The sequence below is a fragment of the Panthera pardus genome, unplaced genomic scaffold (genome assembly GCF_024362965.1).
Source record: "Panthera pardus isolate Hobbes unplaced genomic scaffold, ASM2436296v1 HiC_scaffold_11, whole genome shotgun sequence".
In the NCBI taxonomy this organism is placed as follows: Eukaryota; Metazoa; Chordata; class Mammalia; order Carnivora; family Felidae; genus Panthera; species Panthera pardus.
In genome coordinates, this window is record NW_026526666.1 from 75,067,526 (window position 1) to 75,094,369 (window position 26,844).

Consider the following 26,844-nt stretch of genomic DNA (forward strand, 5'->3'; position numbering starts at 1 on the left):
CTTTCACTGAGCAGAAAACCGAGGCCCTGGGACTCAAGGGACAACCCCCTCATAACACCCAGCTGTCACAGTGCTTGCCAGTGGTGGGGATATGACTAAAACTTGGGCTTCTGAGGTTCTCCCCTCTGCATCAGCTGGATAAACCCAAGTTCCAGGAAGTCCCAAGGACACTACCAGGGAAGAAGAGCCAAAGAAGGGAGGGGCAGAGTGGCAAAGAAGTGAAGGGCAAGGTTCAGGTGGCTCTCTCCTGGCCACCTGGAGAGACTCCAGCTGCTTTAAGGACACAGGCATTCACATGCTAGCTCTGGTTGTGCAGGACTCCAGGACGCCCACTTCTCTGTGTGCCTCAGTCTCCTTATCTGCAAAATGGGGCTGCTAATCCATGCCCTGCCCCCATTAAGATGATTGTCGGGGGGCGCCTGGGTGGCTCAGTCAGTAAAGCGTCCAACTCTTGATATCAGCTCATTCGTGATCTCACAAACTGTCATGATCAAGCCCCGCGTTGGGCTCTGCACTCACCGTGTGGAGTCTGCTTGAGATTCTCACTCTCCTGTCTCTCTGCCCCTCCTGCTTCCTCTCTCTCTCTCAAAATAAATTAAAAAAAAAAAAAAAAAGATGCTTGTAGAATGTAAAGCACTCTAAACATCCCAGTTGTTACCAGTCTATCAGGGGAAGGTGCAAGATCCCCGACTCTGAAGATCTCTAGGGACAGAAGTAAATCCAGCCTTTCATTCATTTGAGGTACATTTTTGAGCACCTACTATATGCCAGGCACTATACATGCCCTACTTTATTTAACCCTCACGACAACTCAGTAGGGGCAGTGCTGCCGTTGCTCCCATTTTGCAGATGAAGAAACTGAAGCTCAGGTGAATGAGTTTCAATTCATTTGATCATTTGTTCTTTCACCCAACCTTTACTAAAAGCCTGTTCTGAGCCAGGCTCTGGGCCAAATGCTGAGGATACAAGTCCTTCAGGAGACGTGCCTATAAATTACTTTAATAACAACCCAGTACATGCTTCCACCGACAAGTAAGTGGGAGCCTGTGAGGGAGCCTCTGGCTCCCCTGGGGTCATGGGGACAAGCAGTTAACTTTCCGGGGGACCCTGCACCGCTAAAGTGCATGTGTCCTGTGTAGAGATGGCAATCACAAAGCCATGTCTCGATTCTGTTAAGACTTTGGTGTGTATTCCCAGGAAATCCTTTCCACCGCTGAGCTTCGGTTTCCATCTGGAAAATTAAGAAGTTGAGCTTGTGATCCTACAGCTCTGGGGACCCAAACCTTTGGCCCTTCTCAATCCCCCTTCCGGTCAATTCGAGCTTGGCCCCAGCCAGTGCCAGGCTGAGCAGGAGACAGTCAGCCCAAACCCCTTGAAAAGTGCAAAACACCCCTCCCCAGGACAGCTCTCTAAGCCTGAAGGCACAGCCTCTGGCCCAAAGGGCGGAGCTCCAGGAGAGGCGGGGCTGAAACCTGGAGGAGGGGGCAGGCCGGCCCAGAGCGTCCCATTCAGCCAATGAGCGCCTGGGGGCGGAGAAGCTCCGCCTCTGGTATAAGAAGATACTGACTCTGGGGGCGCGGCGCGGAGGTCTCAGAGCCCGAACCCGTGGGTGTGCGGTGTTCTAGCTGCCGAGAACTGAGACCACGGGGCGCGCGGGACCTCTGAGTTCGGTGCGCCCTGGGCTGGGCAGTAGCACGGGTCGAGTGCCGTTTTCCTTGGCCTGGCTGGGCTGCGGTGAGGGCACGGGACGCGGATCCCTCGCCGCGGAGGAAGAGCTGGCCGGGACCGAGGGACGCCCGCGCTGACCATCCGCCCCCCGCCCCTGCAGGCATCCGGCCCGCCGTCATGGCCGACCACCTGATGCTCGCCGAGGGCTACCGCCTGGTGCAGAGGCCGCCGCCCGGCGCGCCCTCCCACGGCCCCCACGCGCTCCGGACGCTGCAGCCGTACGCGGGCCCGGGCCTGGACAGCGGCTTGCGGCCGCGGGGGACTCCGCTGGGCCCGCCGCCGCCGCCCCCACCCGGGGCCCTGGCGTACGGGCCCTTCGGGCCGCCGCCTGCCTTCCAGCCCTTTCCGGCCGTGCCACCGCCGGCCGCCGGCAGCGCGCACTTGCAGCCGGTGGCGACGCTGTACCCGGGCCGCGCGACCGCGCCCCCCGGCGTCCCGGGAGGGCCCCAGTGCCTGCAGCCGGCGCCCGGCGCCCCGGCCCCACCGCCGCCCGCGCACGCCCTGGGCTGCATGGACGCCGAACTCATCGACGAGGAAGCGCTGACGTCGCTGGAGCTGGAGCTCGGGCTGCACCGCGTGCGCGAGCTGCCCGAGCTCTTCCTGGGCCAGAGCGAGTTCGACTGCTTCTCGGACTTGGGGTCGGCGCCACCCGCCGGCTCGGTGAGCTGCTGAATGCGGTCGGGCGCCTGCCTGGCGCGCCCGAGAGGAGAAGGGGATCTGACGGCCCGCCGGAGTCCGCACCCTGCGCCTGGGCCCCGCACGCACCCTCCGTGAGGGTGGAGGCAGCGGGTTAGTGCACAGAGCCTGACGCCGGGCTGGGACGCCTGGCCTCACTCCAGGCCCTGCCTCCTGCAGGATGACAGTTGAGCTCCCCCCTCTCTGTCCCGGAGCCTCGGCGGTAAAGTGAAGGGGACCGGACCCCCTTTCGGACTCCCGGTTCTTGGATTCTCTGTCCTCTCGGATTCTCCTCTACCCCACCCCCCAATCTGAGCCATTCCAGGCTGCTTGCCTGATACCCCTTCTCTCCTTGTGCAACCTACTGCGGTCACTGGGTCCCCGGAGCCGCCAATCCACAGGGCCTCCACCCTGCTGCCTGGGCCCCCGCCTTGGGGAGGAGAAGATTGTACAGCCCTGATCCCTGCACAGTGGGGCAATGCCCCCCCTGGCCTCCAAAACCAAAATAAAACTGGGTCACTTTACAGTCTTGCGTTTTCGTTTCTTTATCACTTCAACAACCCTGCACTATATTTGGGTTCTAGAGTCCTGAGGCTGTTGGGGACTCTGGGTGGGATGGAGGCCACAGCCCCTGGCAGTGCCCAGGAGAGGAAATTGACAGTTTCTTTCAAAAATATCTGTGAGTTGTGCAACTGTTACATCATAATCTGGAAGGCAGAGGCTGCCTGGCGGTGGAGTAACCCACAGGCACCTAGGTTGGACTTCTCAGCCCAGAGAAGGGGTGGGAGGGCTTGGTGGTGCTGCCCTCACCTGTTTGCTCAGGCTGCACAGAGGCCAGAGGGAAGCTGGGTGGGACCTGACAATTCAGACAGTTCTCGCTTTGAATCCTGGCTCTCTTCCTTGGCCAAGACACCATCCATTCAAGAGGAAGGAGTGGTTTCAGCTGCTTGGAGGTGTGTCAGTTCAGGCTTCAGGGAGGCAGCAACATTTGATGTAAACAGAGCCTTGAAGGATGATCTTTAGGAGCTGGAGAAGGTGGCGTGTAAGTGAAGAGCCTGTTCAAAGGCAGGAAGCATACAAGTACAGGGCATGCACTAGGGCATGGGGTCTCTAGAAGGGACAACAAAGGTCTTTCCAGCCACTTTGTGAAGTAGGCACAGTCCCCACTCTACAGAGGAGAGATGTGAGAGCTTTCCCAGGCCCGGCAGGGTTGTTCCTCAGTCCTGATCACCATTGTGAGCTCCTGGCCACCCTCTGCTATTGGCTCTCTGGAAAGATCCCTAGGTGTTTCGTGGGGGTGGGTGAAAGGCCAGGACAGAAGCTCTGAAGGCAGGGAGGAGGTCAGAGATGCCGAGGACCAGCTAGGACAGGGCAGTGGGGCTGGAGAAGAGAGAATGAATTCCAGAGACTTTGGAGAGGAACACTGGTAGGGCTTTGCTCTGAGGAACTTGTTTGTTAACATGACTCTTCTCTCCAGCTGTGAGTTCACTCAGGGTATACCGTGTCACCATGGGCTCTGGAGCCACCAGAAGGCATGGAGTGGACAACAGGAAGTCTTAGGCAAGTGAATAAAGGTCTCCCCTAAGATAATGGGGCTTTCTGGGACAGGATGGGAAGGACAGATAGGCTTCTGGAAAGGGACTGCCCTGAGCTCTGGGCTCAGAATGGCCTGTGTTTGCCCCAGCTCTGCCCAAGACCTAGAGATAAAAACAAAAACAAAAACAAACAGGAGGCTGGGGGCACCTGGGTGGCTCAATTGTTAAGCATCTGACTTTGGCCCAGGTCTTGATCTCACCATTCTTGAGTTCAAGTTCCACATCAGGTGAGTTCGAGCCCCACTTCGGGTAAACGTGAGCCCCTCTTTGGGTGAGCCCCGTTTCTCTCTCTTTGGCACGCACGCACTCTCTCTCTCTGCCCCTCGTTCACTTGCGCGCTCTCCCTCTCTTACAAACAAAATCAGGAGGCTGGATTGGGATGGGAGGGTCTGGCACTCTCCTGGACACTATCATGATTCCCTTCTCTATGAGCCTCAGTTTTCCCACTAGTAAAATGGGGCTAATATACTGGCCCTGCTATTTCATAAGGCAATAAGCCTCACAAGAAATGAACAAATTCAGGGATGGGTTAACAAGCAGCTGGTAAAACACCAAAGTGCTCTCCATATGGAAGGGATTACAATGAAAACCCAACACCTGCCTCTTTGTAGAGGTAAGGCAGGGTGGAGGGAGGTGTAGGAGTCCGGCTGCTGAGCTGTTTCCAGCCCCCATCCTTCCCAGCAGGGCTGCTGACAAATTGGACAACAAACAGGTGGACAGAATAGAAGGTAAGTCTGGGGCAGTCCATCACCTGGATCTCCAAATCCCTGATACCCTCTGGAGGATTCTTTGGAGGATGGAATGTCCTTGCCAGCACATAGAGGCTGGTATTCTGACGGCCTCGGGATTCAGTTCCGGAAGCGACCCTTACTAGCTGCCTAACCTCAATAAGTCACCTTGCCTTCTGAGTCTTTGGTGGTGATCACCACCTTCCTGTGGAGCCAGTGTATATCTTTCACCTCTTCTCTGGGGTTACTTCCTAAAGTGACTGACCTGTTGCCCTTGGGCTTGTGGATTTTACTCTCATACCCGGCCCGGGTCTTTGGGGTTGGGAGTCAGGCTCCCTCAAGGTTGGGAACTGAGTTGTGGCCCAGACGAGACATGTTCCCATCTTTTTTTTTTTTTTTTTTTTTTTCCTTTCTTTTCAGACGAAAAGTTTCCCTGGGGCCGAAGCCCATTATTGTGACTCATCTTTTCAATGATGATTGGATTTCATCACAAAGTAGTTTTTTTTTTTTTTTTCAGGACTTCTCTTGAACCCATCTATAAAATGGAAACGCTAATAGTTCCTCCTCGCAGGGCTGCAGTGGAAATGAATTAAATCAATTCACACAAGGTGTTTAGAACAGTGTAGTGTGTAGTTTAGCATCCCCGAGCCTGGGCTTTTCGGGGGTACCCTTATACTAGTCTTTCGAAAGGCTGTGTTTTAACCAGCTAGTGAGGGGTTACTCCAGCAGGACCACTGTTGCAGGTTGGGGCCCCCAGGAAGCAGAGTCTGATGCGGTTTAGCTTGCAAGGAGCTTATTAGGGAGAGCCTATAAGGTCAGCAGCTGTGGAAGGGAAGGGCCGGAGCAGATGTGAGCAGAGAAAGCTTCAGAGCAGACCCAATCAGAGCCTTGGCCAGCCCCATGGGGAGCTCCGGTGGCAGCTGACCTTGGGCAAGGCAGCTCTTTGCTGCTGAGCAGTCCCTCTGGGAGCTGGCAGGGGACGGCTGTCTGCAGGGCCAGCGGCCCCAGTAGCCAGGACAATTCATGGAAGGGGGTCTGGGCAGCACGTCACGGAGTCCACCACAAGCACAGGTGGGACACGGTACGGCCAATGTCGTAAGAGCTATGACAGCAAGAGCCTCCTTAAATTTGTGCTCTGGTGTCTCGTTTGCCCTCTCCTTCATCCCAGGCCTGATTAGTACCTGCCCTGTGAGAGGCAAAAAAAAAAAAAAAAAAATCTTTGCCCAGAATAGCAACCTTACAGGGTTGATGTGATGAGACCGCATGAAGTACCTGGGACATGGCAGAAATAATTGAGAGCCGCTGTCCCCATCCTCATCATCACTGTGCCAGCTCAGCTAAGTGTTCAACAGTCATGATGAATAAATTAAATGAACAGTCCTGATCCCAGTGTTTCCCAGGCCGCTTAGGCCGTTCGGTTCAGCTGATTGCAAAGTAATCCTCTTGAATTCCTAATCCATCCTTGCCTCACTCTTACGCCACCCCGCTGCTGGCCGTGCTGGGTCAGGATCACTGAGTCCCAATTTGTTGACTGCCTCCTGTGTGCAGGCATGATGGACCCTAACGGCACCCAGTAGGTGCTCTCTCTTTTCCAGCCTCTCCTTTAACCTCACTCAACCCTGCGAATAACACCGCTAGGTACCTTTACCCCCATTTCAGAAGTCAGGGGATTGGGGCTCAGAGTGATCCCAGAATTGCCCAGAATGAGTTCAGGATTGTTCTTCCAGGTCACATCCCGCTAAGTGCTGGCGTGGGCATGCCCACTTTGGTACTCCAGGGCCCTCCCCCTCCCCCAGGCTGGGGCTGGCCAAGGACCTGAGACTCAGCGGAACAAGAGCAGCGTCCCAGACCTGGTTCTGCCACTTTGTGGCCATGGGGTACAGGAGTCACTGAGGCTCTTTGGGCCTCAGTTTCTGTACAGTGGGGAGCATAGTCCCTTTGGTGTGCATGCAGGGATTCAGCTGAGACTAGGTCTCTGTGAGCACATTGCAAATGGTGCAGCGCTGCTTGGTTGGGGTGAGTTGGGGGTGAACAGCCACGCATTCGACCCAGGCGGCTGATCTGGAGAGGGCTCCGTGCACCCTGGCACTTGAGATGCAGGCCAGCCCGGAGCGCGCAAGATAGAGTCACATGCGGGAGGGTTCCAGGCAGGTGTTGCCAAGCAGCGCAGGGTCTGGGAAGTCCTGGGAGCTGATGGTGATAAACGGGTAGGGGTGGGTCAACCCGGGGAGGACACCCAGGTAAAAAGCCCAAGGTCCAACGTGTGCCAGGGCAGACAGAGGGAAATGAAGCTACTCTGAATTCAGTGTTTCTCATGGGCCAGATGGAGATCCCACAGGGTTTCTTGTGAGGATGAACGAAGGTGATGTCAAGTCCCTGCCCCTGTGAGCTGCTCGGATGTCAGGGAGCGTCTCCACAGGGACGGGGAGCCTCCAGGCCCCCTCCACCCTCCCAACCAGCTTCCAGGCCCCCCTCCACCCTCCACTGTAGTCTCCTCGGGCTCCTGATGCCTCTACACCTCGCCTGTGCTGTTTCCTTGGCCTGAAATGAGGCGCATTATTTGAGTGCTCTGAACTCAAGGCACCCGGGTGGCTCAGGTCGGTTAAGTGTCCAGCTCTTGAGTTTGGCTTAGGTCATGATCTCGCGTGAGTTCGTGAGTTCAGACCTGGCATCGGGCTCTGTGCTGACGGTGTGGAGCCTGTTTGAGATTCTCTCCCCCACCCCCACCCCCCACCCTCCCTCTCTCAAAAAATAAACAGACTTAAAAAAGAAGTGAGTGCTCTAAACTCAGTACCTGGAGGACCACATTCCACATTCCCACCCCTCCTGCCTCACAGGTGCTAGAAGGCAGGGAGGCTAGACCTGAGGGAGGCGGGAAATGCAATGCTTCCCCCCGCACGTGGTTGCCGCAGGCTTGATGTGCATGTCCCCCCCTCCCACAACAGCTCCCAGAGGCGGCTGTCTTTACCGGCCTCATCCCAGCCTATTGGCCTCCTTCCAGCAGCTGAGGCCCAGAGAGGTCAAGCACCTACTCAACAATACACAGGACTCTAGGGAAGAGGCTGTTCTCATCAGCAGGATGAGGGCTGTTGAACATCAATCAGCATCAAGTCCGGATCTCCCCCCAGGGAGCAGGGGTGTGGCAGGGACGGGACAGAGAGTCGCGTACAGCTCATCAGGGGGTGCGCTCCAGGCGGACTTGCACCATTGCCGCTTCCTCGTGAAAAGTTCCTGCGGTGGGCGGTGCCACAAAGTCGGCACTTCCGGTCAATTGGCACATCCTGGCAGCAAGCCCCCCCCTGGCACCCAGCCCCTGCTCTGGTCTGGCAGAGAACATGAGTCAAGTATTATTTGCTCTTAAAACAAACACACTGTGTTTAGTCAAAAGTAATATACGCTTGAGGCAAAATCATTTCAAACGATTTCGAAGTTATAAAGTGAAAATTCCAAGACCCTCCGGGTTTTTCCACACGCGCACATGCGATGTGTACATTATGTTACCTGTGTTATACACACGTACACAATACGCATCTCTTTTTTACATGCCTAGGATTATACGGTTGTATATGATCGGATTTCTTTCTTTCACTTAATGTAGTCTGGGAATCTCGCCCTTGTCAGTAAACACGGCTCTCCCTCCACTCTTTTTAATGACCGCATCGTGCATAATCTGCTTAAACCGGTCTCTTGTCGGGGAACCTGAACTTGCTTCCTGAATTTCGCTGTTACTAAACAATGCTACAAGGAGCATCCTTGTGTATTTACCTTTGCACCCTCGTGGAAACATCTCGGTATAATGCACTCTTAGAAGGGGACTTACTGGGTCAGAAGATATGAGCAAATAAAACCGTGAGAGCCACTGCCAAATGGTCTCGAACTAGCTGTTCCCATTCACCTTCCTGCCAGTGCTGTGACAGAGCGCCCGCTGGCTCAGACCCTGGACCACACTGGATGTTAGCAATGTCTTAATTGTTACCTCCCTAAATTTCTTTTTTTTTTTTAATTTTTTTTAACGTTTTTTTATTTTTGAGACAGAGAGAGACAGAGCATGAACGGGGGAGGGTCACAGAGAGAGGGAGACACAGAATCTGAAACAGGCTCCAGGCTCTAAGCTGTCAGCACAGAGCCCGACGCGGGGCTCGAACCCATGGACCGTGGAGATCATGACCTGAGCCGAAGCCGGACGCTTAACCGACCGAGCCACCCAGGCGCCCCCTAAATTTCTTTTTTAAAAAAGGTTGTTTAATTTCTGTTTCTTTGATTATCAAGAAAGATGTTGTTTATTTGTATTTCTTGTCCTAAGAATTTCTTGTGCATAGTCTTGCCCGTGTTCCTACCGGGCCGTTTGTCTTTTTGTCATTGCGGTATAAGAGTTCATTATATATTACAAATAGTAAACCTTTGTCTCTGGTAAATGTTGCAAATATTCTCTCCCCCATCTGTGGCTGGTCGTCTGACTTTGTTTATGGTATCTTTTGCCTTTCGGGGCATTTAACGTTCGTGTCATTCGTGTCAAAAAAAAATCTCTCCATTCCCCCTCCCTCCCCCCCCCCAATAGCTTCTGGGTTTAAATTCAGGGACAGGGAATGCTCTGGCCTCCTCAGAGACAACAGGAGACACCGGCCCCGTTGTGCTTCTGCCCCGAGTTCTGTAGCGGACAGCAAGGTCAACAGTCTGGCCACAGGGGCTGAGAAACAAGCCCGGGTCTTGGTGTCATACGGACCCGGATTAAAATTCTGGCCTCCAGCTACATATACAACATCGGGCAAAGCCACCTTACACTCTGAGCCTCTGGTTTTGTTTTTCTTTCCAGTCTAAAATATGTATCAATACACACACACCCAACTGGTCAGATCAAAGGAGCAAGGCTGACGTGTGTGTGTGTGTGGGTGTGTGTGTGTGTGACCAGCACAGTGCCTGGCCCACGGTAAGTCCCCAATAAGTGATGGTGTTTCTAACATTAGTACAGTAGGTGCTGAGTAAGAAGCAGCAACTGGTTAACAGTGTCCAGACAGGAGGCCAGAGTGGGGATGGTGACTTTCAAACAATGGTCCCACGTAAACGGTGGAAGGATGGGCCTCTTCAGCCTGCAGAGGGAGACCCAGAGGCAGAAGGAGACATTTGTCGTTGATGCCTTCTAGAATCCAGTCATCCTCCCCCCCCCCCAAAAAAAAAAAGTTTTCCTCAAATTCTGTTTTGGGCAATCACCTCTCCTTCATGTAGTTTGGATAAGTTTGCCTATTCCTCTCGAGTGATTCAAAATAAGATAATACTAAACTGCAAAACGGGTATAGAAATCCCAAAAAGTTCTTCAGTTTTCCATAACTAGTCTAAATAGCAACGTTTTTTTTAATGTTTATTTATTTATGTTCGGGAGGGGAGAGAGAGAGAGAGAGAGAGGGAGAGATCGTGGGTGAGGGAGGGGCAGAGAGAGAGGGGAGACGGAATCCCAAGCAGGCTCCACACTGTCAGCGCAGAGCTGACGCGGGGCTCGAACCCGGGAACCGCGAGATGGTGACCGAGTAGAAATCAAGAGTTGGACGCTTAACTGACTGAGCCACCCAGGTGCCCCTCAAATCGCAATGTTTTCTCTTCCTCTTCTTCCTCCTTCTTCTTCACATCAAACCCTTTCAAGTTTCCTAAACACGTGAGCTGTCTGCTCACACATTATTATTCCAAGATACATAGAGGGCAGGGAAACTGAGGCACATGGAAGGGAAGTGATATGCCTACTACCACACAGCTAGTAATTTATTGAATTTAATGTACTTAGCCTAGTACATATACTGAGAGATATTTAAGTGTCAACCCAGCTGCTGTACAAAGGGAACCAGAAAAGGTTTCAAGTGGCCTTTCAAGAGTAGAAAATATTTCTGTCTAGTTTTACTCAGTCACTCCGGACCCAGATTGCTTCCTTCTTGCCCTGCTATTGATGACCCCAACCTCATGAACCAGGTAGGCTGCTCGAAATCCACTTTGGCTTTTTGTTTTGAGGGGTTGGGTTTTTTTTTTTTTAATGTTTTATTTATTTTTGAGAGAGAGAGGAAAGAGACAGAGACCAAGAGGGGAGGGGGCAGAGAGAGAGGGAGACACAGAATCGGAAGCAGGCTGCAGGCTCTGAGCTGTCAGCACAGAGCCCGACACGGGGGCTCGAACTCATGAACTGTGAGATCATGATCTGAGCCGAAGGCAGATGGTGGCTTAACCGACTGAGCCACCCAGGGGCTACTGGGATTGGGTTTTTGTTTTGTTTTGTTTTGTTTGTCCTTGTGGAGTGGAAGCTGGGTCAGCTCTCAGGAAGAGGACAGTAAAGAGGTAAAGTACAAGCAATGTTTTAAGGCCCAGATACATACATACTTCCGCCCAGATTCTCTTGACAAGAATTTGTTCACATGACCCCATTTAGCTGCAAAAAAGACGAGAGAATGTGCTTTCAGTCAGGACAGAAAATGGGAGGGGGTGGATTTGGGGTGGACAACCAGCTGTCTCTACCACAGCAGGTGGTAGTGATAAGTGGCTCAATGGAGATTAGAACTCAAGTCTCCCGTGCCCAGAATTTTGGTGGGGGCGGGGAAGGTCAGAGGTGGTCTATATATAAAGAGAATGGCTGGTTGGGGCGCCTGGGGGCTCAGTCAGTTAAGCGTCCTGCTCTTTATCTCCACTCAGGTCATGATCTCATGGTTCGTGGGATCGAGCCTTGCGTGTGAGCCTACCTGGGATACTCTCTCTCCCTCTCTCTCTCTCTCTCTGCCCCTCCACCACTCACACTTTCTCTTCTCTCTCTCTCTCTCTCTCCCCCGAAATAATGAACAGAGATTGCTGGAACTGGGAAGAGTTCATGTCCGCACTGTGAATGTGCACCCTGGGTAATTCACTTCCTTTCTCCGAGTTCCGGTTTTCCTACGTGTAAACTAGGGAGAATAATGGTACTTGCCAAAGTTTATAACACATGCTAGGTGCTCACATGGTGGGATGGATCGAGTAGAATGGGACTGAGCACATGAAAGAAGAAAATGCCAGGGGAGGGTAACAGTGTGTCCTCTGACCAAGTGGCATGAATGAATAAGGCTTGAGCTGGGAAGGACAACATGCCAGTGTGTCAGCGTGTAGGGCGGCGGTCAGAGGAGCGAGTAATCTACTCGAGTAGATCAAGGGTCGGAGAAGGGATGGCCCTTGAGTGGCAGGCTGGGGAGCTTGAACTTGATCCTGTAAGCAATGGGGGTAGGGGCATGCAGTCTTTGTGCAGGATGGAAAAAGAGCTAGGTTTGTGTTTTGCAAGGATCACTCTGACTACTCTGAGTAGCACGAATTCAAGAGGGGCCCAGTGGGAGCACCGGAGACGCTGATCCAGGGACAGACGAGCACCCCGGGACACGTGGTGGCAAGGTGGGTTACATGGGCAGAGACCGTAAACACAGAAGGAATGAGATTTAAGAGAGATTTGCTCTGAAAAAAGCGGCACACGACGTCTGGGGTAGATGGACCCTCTTGCTGAATGAACTGTAGATTTAGGATTATTTAGGATTAGGTGCGTGGCTTTAAGCGCCAGAATAACGGCAGCTTGAACAGAAGAAATCAGGGAAGTTGTCGAGGACTGGCGTGGTTATCACAGCATCACAGGATCTAGGCTCTCACCTTATTACTTCGTCACTCATGGGTTAGACCTCGTGGTCCAAAAGGCTGCTCGGGTCCGCTCTATCAACATTCCAGCCAGAAAAAAGGAGGAAAGAGAAGGAGAAGGGCACTTTCTGGAGTTGGCCCGCATGGAACCACAACAAAGAGTCAGAAATGTTGCCTTTATTCTTGGTGGCTAGAATTGGGGGGGGGGGGTTCTACTACTACAGAGGAAGTGGGAATGAATATTGGGGTGACCACAGTCTTAGTAATGGGCTACTAAAGTGGAGGCTATAGGAAGAGAGGAGCCAAAACAAGTCCCAGGAGTGTGGCTTAGAGGATGAGATGGGCTCTTGCCCGAGGTGGGAGCCAAAGAGCAGGTTGGATAGCAGAGAGTAGGATAAGACCAGAAGGGACCCATCGGGACACCCAGGGGTCATGGCCAACTGGAGGAAGTCTGGATACATGGGCCAAGTGCTCAGTAGTGAGCTCTGGGCTGAGAATAAGCATGTTTTGGAGTTATTAGCGTATCAGCGATCGCCATAGGAATGGTCATGCCGAGTAATAAAAGAAAGTGGCCAGGACATAACCTTGGGGAACGCAGACATTAAAGAGAAGGGAGGGAACGTGGGGCACCCGGGTGGCTCAGTGAGTTGAACGTCCGACTTCGGCTCAGGGTCATGGCCTCACCCACAGTTCGTGAGTTCAAGCCCTGGGTCAGGCTCTGTGCTGACAGCTCAGAGCCTGGAGACTGCTTTGGATTCTGTGCGTCTCTCTCTCTCTCTCTCTCTCTGACCCTCCTCTACTCTCTCTCTCTCTCTCTCTCTCACAAATAAACATTAAGAAAAGAGAGAGAGAAGGGAGCAACAGACTGAGAAGCAGCCGGGGGAGGTCAGAGAAGAACCAGAGATGTCATGAAAGCCACCGAAGGAGATGTGGTCAGCAGTGTTTTAATGCGGTTGAAATATCAGACAAAATGAGGGCTGAAAACAGGCTGTTGAGTTTGGCAACCAGGAAGAGAAAACCAACTTACCAAAGCAGTTTCAGGGGAATAGCGGGGCATTAGTCAGCGGGTCACCAGAAGGTAAGAAAGAGGAAGGTAAAGGATCAGCAAAGGTAGGTGGCTTGGTCAGGTCATGTTTGGGACCTCAGCGTATTTATGGGTCAAGTGACCCATGCCTGGGGCTTCTTGTTGGGGTTTTTCCCGGGGTTTGACCCAGATAGTGCGGACTGGAGATGGAATGCAATACCCCATTTTGCTCAAGAGGTGGCAGCACCACACCAAGTGACACAGCCAGGATCGCCACATTGCGCATGAATGTATTTTCAGGGAAATGAAGCTTATTTCCCAGAACAGCAAAACTGTGGGGGGTTTGCCATCTTGGATGAGAGCCTTGAGCAAAGAAAACTTAACGGAACTTTGGGTCAAACCCTGTCATTTACTGGCTGTGTGACCTTGAGTAAGTCCTGCTTCCTAGTTGACAAACTGGGGATGATAACATGCCCAAACTTGTATTAGGGATCAGTGGGAATCTTAAATGAGTGTGGTTATGTCTGATGGTCTTATAGACAGATTCAGGCAGGGATGGACAGTGGGCACAGGCTCAGAAGCAGAGGGAGGGGGCCCCGGCCAGACGTGGCCAGGGGGATTCCTGAGGTCCTTCAAGGACTGGATGGAGCAGTGGTTTGGGAGTCAGGAAAGCTGGGCTCAGATTTTGCAGAGGAGGGAACTGAGGCTCACAGAGTGGAAAATGACTTTTCCAGGTCCATGCCCCTCACACAGGCAAAGGCATCAATACCAATATTTGAAAAAGAATTTTATTTTTAAAATAGTTTTTAAAGCATTGAAATTGTATCATGGGAAAATCAAAACTCTGTGGAATTTCTTTGCCACTGTGGTGTGGTTTCACGTTTTCTGCACTTAGGGCTTTGGAAGGTCTGCCTCTCCTCTGGTCCCTGTTTAACCAAAACATTCTGAGAGAGCCCCTACATCTACTCTTTCCCCAGGCCAAGGATGTGACAGGAGGAAGACCACCCAAGGGAAAAACTGGGGGTCAAGAAACTTGGGCTCAGCTCTCTAGGCTCCTCCCTGGATTACTGGGCCTCAGTTTCCCCATCTGCAAAATATGGCGGTTGGACCAGCCAGCCCCTGGGAGCCTTGGAAGCCCTTTTCCTGAAGGCTCTTGTTTCACCTTGAGCTTCCCTGATACCCTTCCTAAAATTGCCTCCCTCAATGCTGTCACTTTCCTATTTCCAGTTTCTTGTCTTCATAGCGCTTAACACTCTCTGAAATTATCTTGTTCAGCTTTTGTTCTTTAATTTCTTTCTTTTCTTTTTTAAAGTAGGTTCCATGCCAAATGTGGGGCTTGAACTTGCAACCCCTGAGATCAAGTGCCACATGCCATACCGACTGAGCCAGCCAGGTGCCCTGTCTAGCTTATTTTCTGTCGAGACAGTAATCTGCTGTCTGCTCCATGTGATCAGGGACTTTGTGAGCTTGGGAGAGCCACTATGACCTTGGCACCTTAAAGAGTGTTGGCACATGGTTGAAATGAACAAACAGTTGTGAAACAAATGAATGAAGGGCAGAGAACAGAGCCCCTTACTCTCTGAGGCAAGTCCTAGAGTCCCCATTTCTCATCAGCTCTGCCACACCTCTCTCTCTTCAGACATGTTGGTCCTAACTAATGGGCCTTCATGGTAGGGCATCCTGCCCCCAAAGTCCAGCCTCCTTCTTGGCTCCAGGCTGGAGCTACAACACCAAGTCAAGGTCTTTACTGACGCCTTGTGGCCATGGAGACATATAACAGGGACTGGGAGTCTTCCCAGGTAGGGGACGGTCAATCCCAGGTGGCCCCGCTTCCCCCCCTGCAAACCAGCATTTATCCATCACCTGTGTTCCCCGGCTGATGTGAGGGATAGTTATGACTACATATCAGAAGCAGATGTGCTTCTTGCCTTCCAGGAGCTGAAGTGACACCTGGGGAAAGAGTGGAAGGGTATGGGTCATTAGGTCCAGGAGAGGAGCCAGGGGAGAGTCTAGTGAGAGGGAAGGCAAGAGGTAAGGGCAGAACCCACCCAGGTGAGCAGGCAGGGTAGCCTGGGTCTTGGGCCTCAGGATTCTCCTCCCAGGGTATCTGTTTTCCAGCAATCTTCCCCCTTTCTTCCAAGAAGTCCTCCTTGTCTCCCACCCACTTTAGAGTCTATGTGGGAAATTAGAAGGGAAAGCGAAGAAGGAGAGGGAGGAGGAGGAGGAGGAGGAGGAGGAGGAGGAGGAGGAGGAGGAGAGGGAGAAGAAGAAGAAGAAGAAGAAGAAGAAGAAGAAGAAGAAGAAAGAGGAGAAGGAGGAGGAGGAGAAGAAGAAGGAGGAGGAGGAGGAGGAGGAGAAGGAGAAGAAGAAGGAGGAGGAGGAGAAGAAAGAGAAGGAGGAGGAGGAGAAGGAGAAGGAGGAGAAGGAGAAGAAGAAGGGGAAGAAGAAGAAGGAGGAGAAGGAGGAGGAGGAGGAGGAGGAGGAGGAGGAGGAGGAGGAGGAGAAGGAGAAGAAGAAGAAGAAGAAGAAGAAGAAGAAGAAGAAGAAGAAAGAGGAGAAGGAGGAGGAGAAGAAGGAGGAGGAGAAGGAGAAGAAGAAGAAGAAGAAGAAGAAGAAGAAGAAGAAGAAGAAAGAGGAGGAGGAGGAGAAGAAGGAGGAGAAGGAGAAGAAGGGGAAGAAGAAGAAGGAGGAGAAGAAGGAGAAGAAGAAGAAGAAGAAGAAGAAGAAGAAGAAGAAGAAGAAGAAGAAGAGAAGGAGGAGGAGGAGAAGGAGGAGGAGAAGAAGGAGGAGGAGGAGGAGAAGAAGGAGGAGGAGGAGGAGAAGGAGAAGAAGAAGAAGAAGAAGAAGGGGAAGAAGAAGAAGGAGGAGAAGGAGAAGAAGAAGAAGGAGGAGGAGGAGAAGGAGAAAGAGAAGGAGAAGGAGGAGAAGGAGAAGAAGGGGAAGAAGAAGAAGGAGGAGGAGGAGAAGAAGGAGGGGGAGGAGGAGGAGGAGAAAGGGGGGAGGGGAGGAGAGGAGGAAGTGTTTGATGCCTACAGAAGTAAATGGTACAAAAATAAAGGTGTGTAAAGCGAGTTTAAAGAATGTTCTGTTTTTGGCACAAAAACAGACACATAGACCAATGGAATAGAATAGAAACCCCAGAACTAGACCCACAAACGTATGGCCAACTCATCTTTGACAAAGCAGGAAAGAACATCCAATGGAAAAAAGACAGTCTCTTTAACAAATGGTGCTGGGAGAACTGGACAGCAACATGCAGAAGGTTGAAACTAGACCACTTTCTCACACCATTCACAAAAATAAACTCAAAATGGATAAAGGACCTGAATGTGAGACAGGAAACCATCAAAACCTTAGAGGAGAAAGCAGGAAAAGACCTCTCTGACCTCAGCCGTAGCAATCTCTTACTCGGCACATCTCCAAAGGCAAGGGAATTAAAAGCAAAAGTGAATTACTGGGACCTTATGAAGATAAAAAGCTTCTGCACAGCAAAGGAAACAACCAACAAAACTAAAAGGCAACCAACGGAATGGGAAAAGATATTTGCAAATGACACATCGGACAAAGGGCTAGTATCCAAAATCTATAAAGAGCTCATCAAACTCCACACCCGAAAAACAAATAACCCAGTGAAGAAATGGGCAGAAAACATGAATAGACACTTCTCTAAAGAAGACATCCGGATGGCCAACAGGCACATGAAAAGATGTTCAACGTCGCTCCTTATCAGGGAAATACAAATCAAAACCACACTCAGATATCACCTCACACCAGTCAGAGTGGCCAAAATGAACAAATCAGGAGACTATAGATGCTGGAGAGGATGTGGAGAAACGGGAACCCTCTTGCACTGTTGGTGGGATTGCAAATTGGTGCAGCCGCTCTGGAAAGCAGTGTGGAGGTCCCTCAGAAAATTAAAAATAGACCTACCCTATGACCCAGCAATAGCACTGCTAGGAATTTATCCAAGGGATACAGGAGTACTGATCCATAGGGGCACTTGTACCCCAATGTTTATAGCAGCACTCTCAACAATAGCCAAATTATGGAAAGAGCCTAAATGTCCATCAACTGATGAATGGATAAAGAAATTGTGGTTTATATACACAATGGAATACTACGTGGCAATGAGAAAAAATGAAATATGGCCTTTTGTAGCAACGTGGATGGAACTGGAGAGTGTGATGCTAAGTGAAATAAGCCATACAGAGAAAGACAGATACCATATGGTTTCACTCTTATGTGGATCCTGAGAAACGTAACAGAAACCCATGGGGGAGGGGAAGGAAAAAAAAAAAAAAGAGGTTAGAGTGGGAGAGAGCCAAAGCATAAGAGACTGTTAAAAACTGAGAACAAACTGAGGGTTGATGGGGGGTGGGAGGGAGGGCAGGGTGGGTGATGGGTATTGAGGAGGGCACCTTTTGGGATGAGCACTGGGTGTTGTATGGAAACCAATTTGACAGTAAATTTCAAATATTAAAAAAAAAATAAAATTAAATAAAATTAAATTAAATTAAAAAAAAGAATGTTCTGTTTTGGGCAGCTCTTTCTGCCCAAGGGTCCTGGCCCCGTGCTCTAATAAAATCACCTTTTTTGCACACACACAAAGAATGTTCTGCTTCTTAAAAAATATACATATTTATTTTTAAATTTACATCCAAGTTGGTTAGCATATAGTGAAATAATGATTTTAGGAGTAGATTCCAGTGATTCATCCCCTGTGTATAACACCCAGTGTTCACCCACACAAGTGTCTTCCTTAATGCCCCTTCCCCATTTAGCCCATCCCCCTACCCACAGCTCCTCCGGCAAACCTGTTTGTTCTCTGTATTTAAGACTCTCTTATGTTTTGTCCCCCTCCTTGTTTTATCTTATTTTGTTTCCCTTCTCTTATGTTCATCTGTTTTGTATCTTAAATTCCTCATATGAGCGAAGTCATATGATATTTGTCTTTCTCTAATTTTGCTTAGCATAATACCCTCTAGTTCCATCCACGTAGTTGCAAATGGCAAGATTTCAAGGAATGTTCTGCTTTGTGATGTGCATTGGTAAACCTTTGATCTCACTGCTTCCTGTAAAATCCACCTTACTAGCTGTATTAGTCAGGTCTTACTGTGATAATGTTGTGAAATAAACAAATCCAAAATCTCAGTGGCCTAGAAAATCAAGTATGATTCCATACTCCTGAGTCTGTATGTCAACTGCGTGGTATTCAGCTGATATTGGCTGGATCAAGCTGGACTCCTGACTTTGAATCTGGTTCAGGTCTGCTCACGCTCATTCTGGACCCAGGATGAAGGAACAATAGTCTCTCGTGGTGGAGGAAGGATGCACCAAGAGGTTTGACAGAATTCATTCTGCCTCTTATGGCCTTACCTTAGAATAAGCATGCTGTCCTTCCCCGTACCCCTCCCCCCCCACTGACATTCCAATGGCCAAAGTAAATCCCATGGCCAAGCCCAAAGTCATTGGAGTGGTGGAGTGGACGCTGAGGTGCTCAGATACCTTTAGGGCCTGTGCACCCATTCCCCAGCTGCTGGCCCACAACCATCACTCACTGGGAATTGCCTCTGGCCATAGTAAACTGCCTTACCCAAAGTCATGCCCTCCCCCAGGGGCAGCTCACAGCAGGTGATTGACTGAAGCAGGGAAACAAAGACCTGCTTCCTTTCCTCAATTTGGCAAAACCCTGAAGGGCTGCCTGATTTCCAGAGCTCCTGAAGGTCAGCAGATGCCTCAGTTGAAATTGCATTTGCAGGGGCGCCTGGGTGGCACAGTCGGTTAAGCGTCCGACTTCAGCCAGGTCACGATCTTGCGGTCCGTGAGTCCGTGAGTTCGAGCCCCGCGTCAGGCTCTGGGCTGATGGCTCGGAGCCTGGAGCCTGTTTCCGATTCTGTGTCTCCCTCTCTCTCTGCCCCTCCCCCGCTCATGCTGTGTCTCTCTCTGTCCCAAAAATAAATAAAAAAAAACGTTGAAAGGAAAAAAAAAAAAAATTAAAAAAAAAAAAAAAAAAGAAATTGCATTTGCAGATCAAATTCTCCCTCCGCCCAGTCCTGACATCCCCACAGAAGAATCTGCTGAGAGCACTCCCCAGTGAACCTCTGCCCACCACTCTGTCTCAGAATCTGAAGGAAAGCCATTGTAAGACAGGTGGGGACGTTTACTCCACCCAAAGGTAGCCATGGCAACAAGGAAAGGAGAAAGACTTTTCAGACGAATAATACTGTCTACTACAACTGTTAAAGAAAGCCTCCTGAAGACAGATCCGATTTATTTTGTTGCAACAAAATGCTGGGCACACGCTCAGTGTGTATGCATTGATTTTATCTTTTATACTGGGGTTCCAAATAGGCTATGCTGTAGCAAAGGTTCTGGAGCTAAAAAAAAAAAAAAAAAAGATTCTGGGGCTTAAAAAAAAAAAACAGGCACTCAGTCTGTAGCATTTGTTATGGCAGCAAACTAAGACACCAGTATAGCAGCTTTCACAATCTTGTTGCACGCAAGAGGTGGGTGTGGAAGGGGAAAATGTATCCATCAACTTCTCAGAGGGAAAACAAAGAAGTTGTTTCGGCGACTGGAACTGTTCAAAGTACATCGCATAAGCTCTCTAAAGTGGGAAATATGTAGCATGGGGTTTTTTGATCTGCAAGAGTGTAAAAATTGCAAGCGTCAGAGCACCCCATATGAGCTGAGCCCCTGCGGCACGACAGTCCCAAGCTGCTAGGTAAGGCTTCTGAGCCACAGCCTTTAAGAGGCCCGAGCTTGCACGTTTGCCCTCTGGTCATGTAATGAAGCCCAGTCGAATCTACCGGAGGATGATAAGCCACATGGAGCAAAGACAAGCCATCCATCCTGTCGGACCAACCACGGTGCTGACAGCCGGTCAGTGAGGTCATCTTAGACCATCCCGCCCCAGTCAAGAAGCCAGGTGATGGCAACCACATTAGTGATCCCAGGTGAGACCAGCAGAGCTGCTCAGCTGAGCACCCCCTCAAATTGCTGACCCACAGAATCAAGAGTAGGTAAAATGATTGTTGTTTTAAGCTATTAAGGTGTAAGGTGAGTTGTTACATAGCAATAGATAAAGACACACCAAGCTAAAATCGTATCTGCTCTCGAGGCCATATTTGATGACTGTTTGGGGACTCCCATAGCCACCTGCAAACACTCCTTGCTGAGCCAGACAAACTCGGAAGATAAAGAGCGGCGTGTGCACTGGGCAACTGTGCATCTGTTTCCCCCAGGGGCTGGATGACCTCAGGGCCAGACCTGGGTCTCCCGCAGCGGTTCATCTTGTGTATTGTGCTGAGCCAGGACCTGACATACAGCAGGTGCTCCATAGACATTTACTCAATTAGTGAAATGCCATGGGACTTGTCTAGGTTAACAACATCTCCTGCTCGGATTACTGCAGCAGTCTCCGAACTGGGAACAGCCAGACTTGCTCCCTCAAATCCCTCTTCCAACCTAGGAAGAAAACTTTGTAAAATGGGAATCTAGCCTGCTTTCATCCCTGGTCAACATCTTTAGTTGGTTCCCAAATCCCCTCACGGTTAAGTCCCATCTCTTTGGAATGAATGACTTATGGAATCCTGAAGACCTTGATCTCTAATTCCTAAGCCCCATCTTGTACCATTCTCTCCTTTGCTCCCTGGGCCCAGCCACAGGGATTTCTTTCTATTCCTTTGTGCCATATGCTCTCTGGTGCCTCTGGACCTTTCTACATGCTAGACACTCTAGCCGGAACATTCGCCACCACCCAGTTCCTAAAACTGGCTAAATCCTACTCATCCTTCAGTCTATTCCGTACTGCATCAACACCGGTTTGGGGTGATGGCTAATGGTTTGGCTGCACGGTCAGGGACTTAGAAAGCACAGAATTGGAGGATTGGTGACAAGGAGGACTTGGGATGAGGTATTTAGATGGACTTTCAGCAGTGGGCACAGAGTGTAAAGATATTTCTATCCCAAGTGAAATCTCACCGAAGAGCATCCACGACAGACAAGGCTCTTGATAATCAGATGGCTAAAATGGCACATCCCATGGACACCAGTTGGCCTCTTTCTGCAACTCCTCCAGGGCTTGTTCAACATGCTCTCGCACCACGTGGTCATGGTGGCAAGAAGGGAGACTATTTACAGGTTCAACGATATGGACTCACACCCCCCCTCCCAAAGCTCACCTGCTTAATGCCACTACTGTCTGTCCAATCTACCATCAGGAGAGACAGATGTTGAATACCCAACATGCCACAATTCTGCAGGGGTTCATCTAACCACCTGGTGCCAGGCTGATTCCCTGGGCCCCTCCCATCATGGAGAGGACAGTGACTTAGCCTCATTAACGCAGCTCAAATATACAGTTCCAGGCATCAATGAGCGGTAGTGAGAATAGCTTCTCCCACTATGACACCAAATAACTTACAGTATTTTTTCTTGTAGTTGCCGTAACAAGTCACTACAAATTGGGCGACTTGAAACAACAGAATTTATTCTCTCACAGTTCTGGAGGCCAAAAATTCACCATCAGCCTCACAGGGCCGAAACCAAAGTGTCAAGGAGAGCTGTCCTCCCTCTAGAACTCTAGGAGAGAATCGTTCCTGGACTTTTCCCGCTTCTGGCCGCTGTAGGCATACCTTTGCTCTGGCCACACTACTCCAGTCTCTGCTTCTGTCTCTAATTGCCTCCTCCTTTCCTGTGTGTGTAAGATTTCCCTCTGCCTTTCTCTCTTAAAAGGACATTTACAATTGGATTCAGGGCCCACCGGATAATCCAGGATTATCTCCCCCGAGGCAAGATCATTAACTTCATCACATCTGCAAAGATCCCTTTTCCTTACAAGGTAACATTTACAGATTCCAGAGATTAGGATCTGTTATCTTTGGGTGGCAATTATCCAGCCTACTGCACCCACTCACAAAATTTTTGCTTCTTGTCCCTGCAGTGTTGGGCTCCACCAGTCTGGAGGTCTTAGTTCTCAAAGGAAGGGAAGAAACCGTCTTCATTGCATTGGAATTGGAAACTTCTAACTGGTCATTTTGGATTTCTCATGCCACTAAACCAGCAGGCAAAGAAAGAGTTACTGTGCTGCCTGCCTAACTGGTCCTCATCACCAAAGGGAAATTGGGATATTGCTACCCACTAAGAATGAGAACTACGTCTAGAACCCAGGGATCCTTCAGGGGCCCTCTTGGTACTTCCACGGACAATAGTAAAAGTTAGCAAAGAGCTTTGGCACCCCAAACTGCGCAGGCCCATGGAAGATCCAGACCATTCGGGAATGATTTTTTGGGTCACTCCACCACACAAAGAACCCCAACTAGCTGATGTCCTGGCTAAGGGCAATTACATATAAGAGAATGGCAAATATATACACACCCACACACATATTTACCCAATTAGCCATATATATATATATATATATATATATATATATATATGTACATATGTATATATGTATATGTATATATATATAAAACAGAATTTATTTGTTAATTGAGTAAATGTATATATATATATATATATATACATTTACTCAATTAACTATATATATATATATATATATATATATATATATATACATCTACCCAATTAACAAATAAATATCTATCAACTATGGCACTGTGACCAGTTACCCAAAGGAGGTCCCTCACAGGCATGCATATCTTCTTCTGTGTCTGGTGTGTGCATTGTATATTAAGTACTTAATTTTTTCCTCCCTCCTTCTACTCCCCTATTATTTTATATAAAGACTGTAAGTGGTTGCTAACTTTACAGTTCACTGTTTAGTTGTAGGTGGGCTTGTGACTTAATTAGAGGAGTAATTAACATCATCCAAGTATGGATTCAATGACTAACTCCTGGAGATGGAGACATCTATCGGACGGTGAGACTCTGTGCTTTTCCTATTTGGGGGAAGAGGGTTATTATCCTCATTTGCAAGGTAGTTTCATCTTATTAGGTGGAAGCTACTGTTGTTATATGGATGTTCAAGTACGTGTGGATTGATGTGTATGGGGGCCAAGTGCCCAAAAGGGTGGATTGTGCCAGTTATGAAGCTATTGTCTTAGAGTTCCAAACACAGCCTTCTACACTCAGCTCTGTGATGCTGGGGCTGGGACTCTGCAAACCACGGTACCTTTGTGAGCTGGCCTTGACAATAAGAGGCATTAGGGAAAGATTGGAAGGCAGGAGGAGTGGAGACTTCTTTCTTCCTTTGCTTAATAACCTTAACAGCGATAGCCTAACAGTTGGTGCCAGCCCTTAGCTGTTTTTCTGCACTCCCAGGGAAGCTTCACTGTATCCCCTAAAAGGTGCTGGCACTAGCCAGACAACACCCTCCCTTCAGATTTCTGAGCCCTAGCAAGATAGGACTCCCCAGTCAAGTCTGTAGGTTCTGCGAACCCCAACCTCTCCCCTCCATTCCTGCAGCCTTAGGAGAGGTAGCTGCTTCCTGCAGGAGTTTCCTCTCAGTTACCTTAGTATTCTTTCTGTTCTTTCAAGCCCACCTATATCTATGTAATCTGTTCCCTATTGAAAATTCTCTTTGTTAAAACCTAGCGTAGGGGCGCCTGGGCGGCTCAGTCGGATGAGCATCCAACTTTGGCTCCGGTCACGATCTAGCGGTTTGTGAGTTTGAGCCTCACATCGGGCTCTGTGCTGACAGCTCTCTCTCTGTCCCTCCCCCTGCTTGTGATCTGGCTCTGTCTCTCTCAAAATAAACAAACATTAAAAAAAAAAATTGTAGTTTCTGTTTTCCTAATTGGACCCTGACTGACACAAACGATTAGGAAGCTGGTACTCACTTTTCACTGGGGCCCTAAGCCAAGAGAAAGTAAATTTGTAAGTGCCAGGGGTCATCATGAGAGGTCAGCCTGCCTGGGAGGGAGGCTGAGACAGAAGACAGATCCCTGACATGTTAAAGCACCTAGATCTAGCTGTGCCTATAACAATTCTATCCTTTGGACAGTTTAGTTATCTGGGCCAATAAGTTTCATTTTCTTTCTTTTTTTTTTTCTTAAGCTATAACGGGTTAGATTTTTGTTTACAAGCAAAAGGGTGCTGACTAATTCAAATTTCTTCATCCCCACCCCCAGACGAGGTGCCCCACCCCACAGCCACTGAACAGCCAAAAGCAACCACCTCCTACTGAAAATTTTAATGAAACCAATAAGTTAATAAGTTAACAAAGTGAGGTACTTGCATATCCGAGAACTGGGTTGGTGGGGGAACCTTGATCGTGGAAGGAGAGAAGGCTTCATCCCAAGTCTCCTTTGGTCAGAGGGTAATCCCGTTCTCCTGCCCCTCTCCACAGCTCTGTCTCTGAGGGGATGGAGGGTAGCTGTCTGGGGACAGTGCAGGTGAGGTGAGCCAGGACAGGCTCCATCCAGGACATGATGGTCACATGCAGAGGGTATGTTGGGGCAGAGGCTGGGCACCATGGGGCTGAGAAGACCCAGCCCCAGCCCTGGCGCTGGTGCATGCAGGTCCCCAGTCATGAGACGCAGGCAGCTGGGCTGAGCCCCTGTTCCCTGGCACCCCACAGAGGGTCACCATTGGTCCACTACCCATCACCCTCCTGCTACCTGCATTGGCTTCACAAAAGAGGGACAGGAGGATAGGGAGTACCAAAGAGGTGCTGGGGGCCTGGAGTGGATGGGGGGGTACTTATGCCAGTATGGGGGGGCTGCCAACTGAAGTGGAGAGCGGGGTGTGGAACGAGGGGAAACAGTGCGTGTGAGTGCCAGGTACGCAGCTGGTGCCCGACAAATACTTGCTAAATGCATCATTATTGTCCCAGAGAGCGAGAAAGACTAGGAAGGGGACAAGCCTAGGTGGAAGCAGGCCTGGTACCCCCGCTGGGGAAGGGCCTGGGGTCTTTCTAGTGCTGTCCAGGCCCCCGAGGTCGAGGCCTGAGTTGTGCTGTACGGACACCAAGGAGGGCCCTTGGGAGCAGCAGAAGCAGCAGATAGGGCTCCTGGACTGGTGAGAAGTAGATCTTGAGAAAGGGGAACTGGTAAAACTCTGGGGTGAGGCCTGGAGAGGCCTGGGGCCACTTCAGAGCTCCCTCCCCTACCCAGATGGAGTGGCAGGCTCCCTCTTGGTGGACATCACCCTGCAAGGCCCGCCCACTGGCATCAGCGGCAGAGGCCCAAGAGAGGCTGAGGGGCGGTGTGCTTGTGTCTCCAAGCGTGTGTGGTTGTGTGCATCACTGTGAGTGTGAGAGACTCTCTGCATGTCTGGGGAAACTGTGTGTGACCATGGGGGCACTGTCCATGAGAGATGTGGGGGCAAATACAGAAACTTGTGCTGTCAAAGGTGTCTGGAGGGCCAAGGAGGGAAGTGGACATCCAGCAGGAAGAAGGAGCCTCTGGGAGAGGGTCCCTGCAAAATGGAAGAAAGGCCCAAGCACTGCCCTTGGGGAGGAAAGGGAGAAACAAACAGGCCCCATGCGGGGTGAGGAGGGGGTGATAAGCCAAAGAACAGGGATGAGGGTCATGGCCAAGCAGCCTGAGACCAGCTACTGCTGGAGGCCCATCTCCCAAGGAGGGAGGGGCAGAGGGACCCCATGGGGGTCCCCAAAGTTGCATATTTAACATAGTTTGCATATATGGTGCCCAACTGCCTCGTGGCAGGGTCCTTTGCTAGTCGGTACCTATGGGCACCTTGGGCCCACCCCCAAGTGGGGCGGGGACTTGGCGGGAGGGTTTCCCTGCTCTGTCCGAAGGGCGGGCCAGAGACCTCACCTTGCATAGCTGGAAGCTGGGTCAGGGCCCAGGACCCCAGCGCCCCACTCTCACTCCCGGGACAGTGCCCCTGCCAGGCGGGCTGTGTCGGGCCTTGATGGAACGGGCAGGGCACTGGGGGGGGGGGGGGGGGCGGCGGAGGAGGCCGCGGGGCAGCTGCGGCGGCTGCCCTCGGTGCGGCCTGGCATCTCACGCTCCTGAGGTGGGGTGGGTCGCTGGCACCCCCACGGCGGGTATCTCGCCCACTCAGGCAGCTCAATACTGCGTGTGGCCTCTCTCCCCACAAGGGAGCAAGTTCAAGTAAGAGAGGAGTCCGGAGGCCTCAGAGGGCGGGTCCGAGCGCCAGGCCCAGGGGCTGGCCGTGTGCTGCCCCGCCCCTGAGAAGCCCCTCAGTCCATGTTGGTGCTGACCGAGCGGGAGATGCTGAGCGTCTGTGCGGAGACGGAGATGTCCTCGTGGTCCACAGGGCTATGGTAGTCGGAGGTGATGTCGGGGTCGAAGAGCGGCACTTGCACGGTGCCCAGGCTGGCCGAGGTGCCAGAGCGCAGGCAGCGCGAGTAGAAGCCCAACAGCAGGTCCAGCTTGTGCTCGATGGACTGCACCTGGGGGCGGGGCGCGGTTGGAGGCGGGGCCTGGGGGCGGGGGCGGGGTTTGGGGCGGAGGGCGGGGGCCAGGACGCGGGGCTTGGCCGGGGAGGGGCGCTTCTGGGAGACGCGGCTCCTCCCGCG

General features: G+C 50.9%; 2 protein-coding genes and 1 long non-coding RNA gene across 7 annotated transcripts in view; 1 reads left to right on the plus strand and 2 right to left on the minus strand.

The window, feature by feature from the left end:
* Nucleotides 1-972: 972 nt before the first annotated feature.
* On the minus strand, nucleotides 973-3,031 carry LOC109254873 (uncharacterized). The gene is made up of 2 exons (XR_002075002.2): nucleotides 2,929-3,031; nucleotides 973-1,231 (listed from the first exon to the last, which is right to left on the minus strand). It is a non-coding gene; the product is annotated as an uncharacterized LOC109254873 (long non-coding RNA).
* CITED4 (Cbp/p300 interacting transactivator with Glu/Asp rich carboxy-terminal domain 4) lies at nucleotides 1,558-2,929 on the plus strand. The gene has a single exon (XM_019429144.2). The coding sequence runs from the start codon at nucleotides 1,846-1,848 to the stop codon at nucleotides 2,398-2,400; it is 555 nt and encodes a 184-aa protein (XP_019284689.2). The 5' UTR covers nucleotides 1,558-1,845; the 3' UTR covers nucleotides 2,401-2,929.
* Nucleotides 3,032-24,513: 21,482 nt separating the features above from the next.
* KCNQ4 (potassium voltage-gated channel subfamily Q member 4) overlaps nucleotides 24,514-26,844 on the minus strand; it is a 53,816-nt gene continuing 51,485 nt past the window's right edge. For all 5 annotated transcript variants that reach the window (XM_053896801.1, XM_053896794.1, XM_019429142.2 and 2 more), the window contains one exon: nucleotides 24,514-26,718. In XM_053896801.1, the coding sequence (XP_053752776.1) occupies nucleotides 26,506-26,718 (213 nt within the window). In that variant the 3' untranslated portion in view covers nucleotides 24,514-26,505. The remainder of the gene's footprint in view (nucleotides 26,719-26,844) is intronic.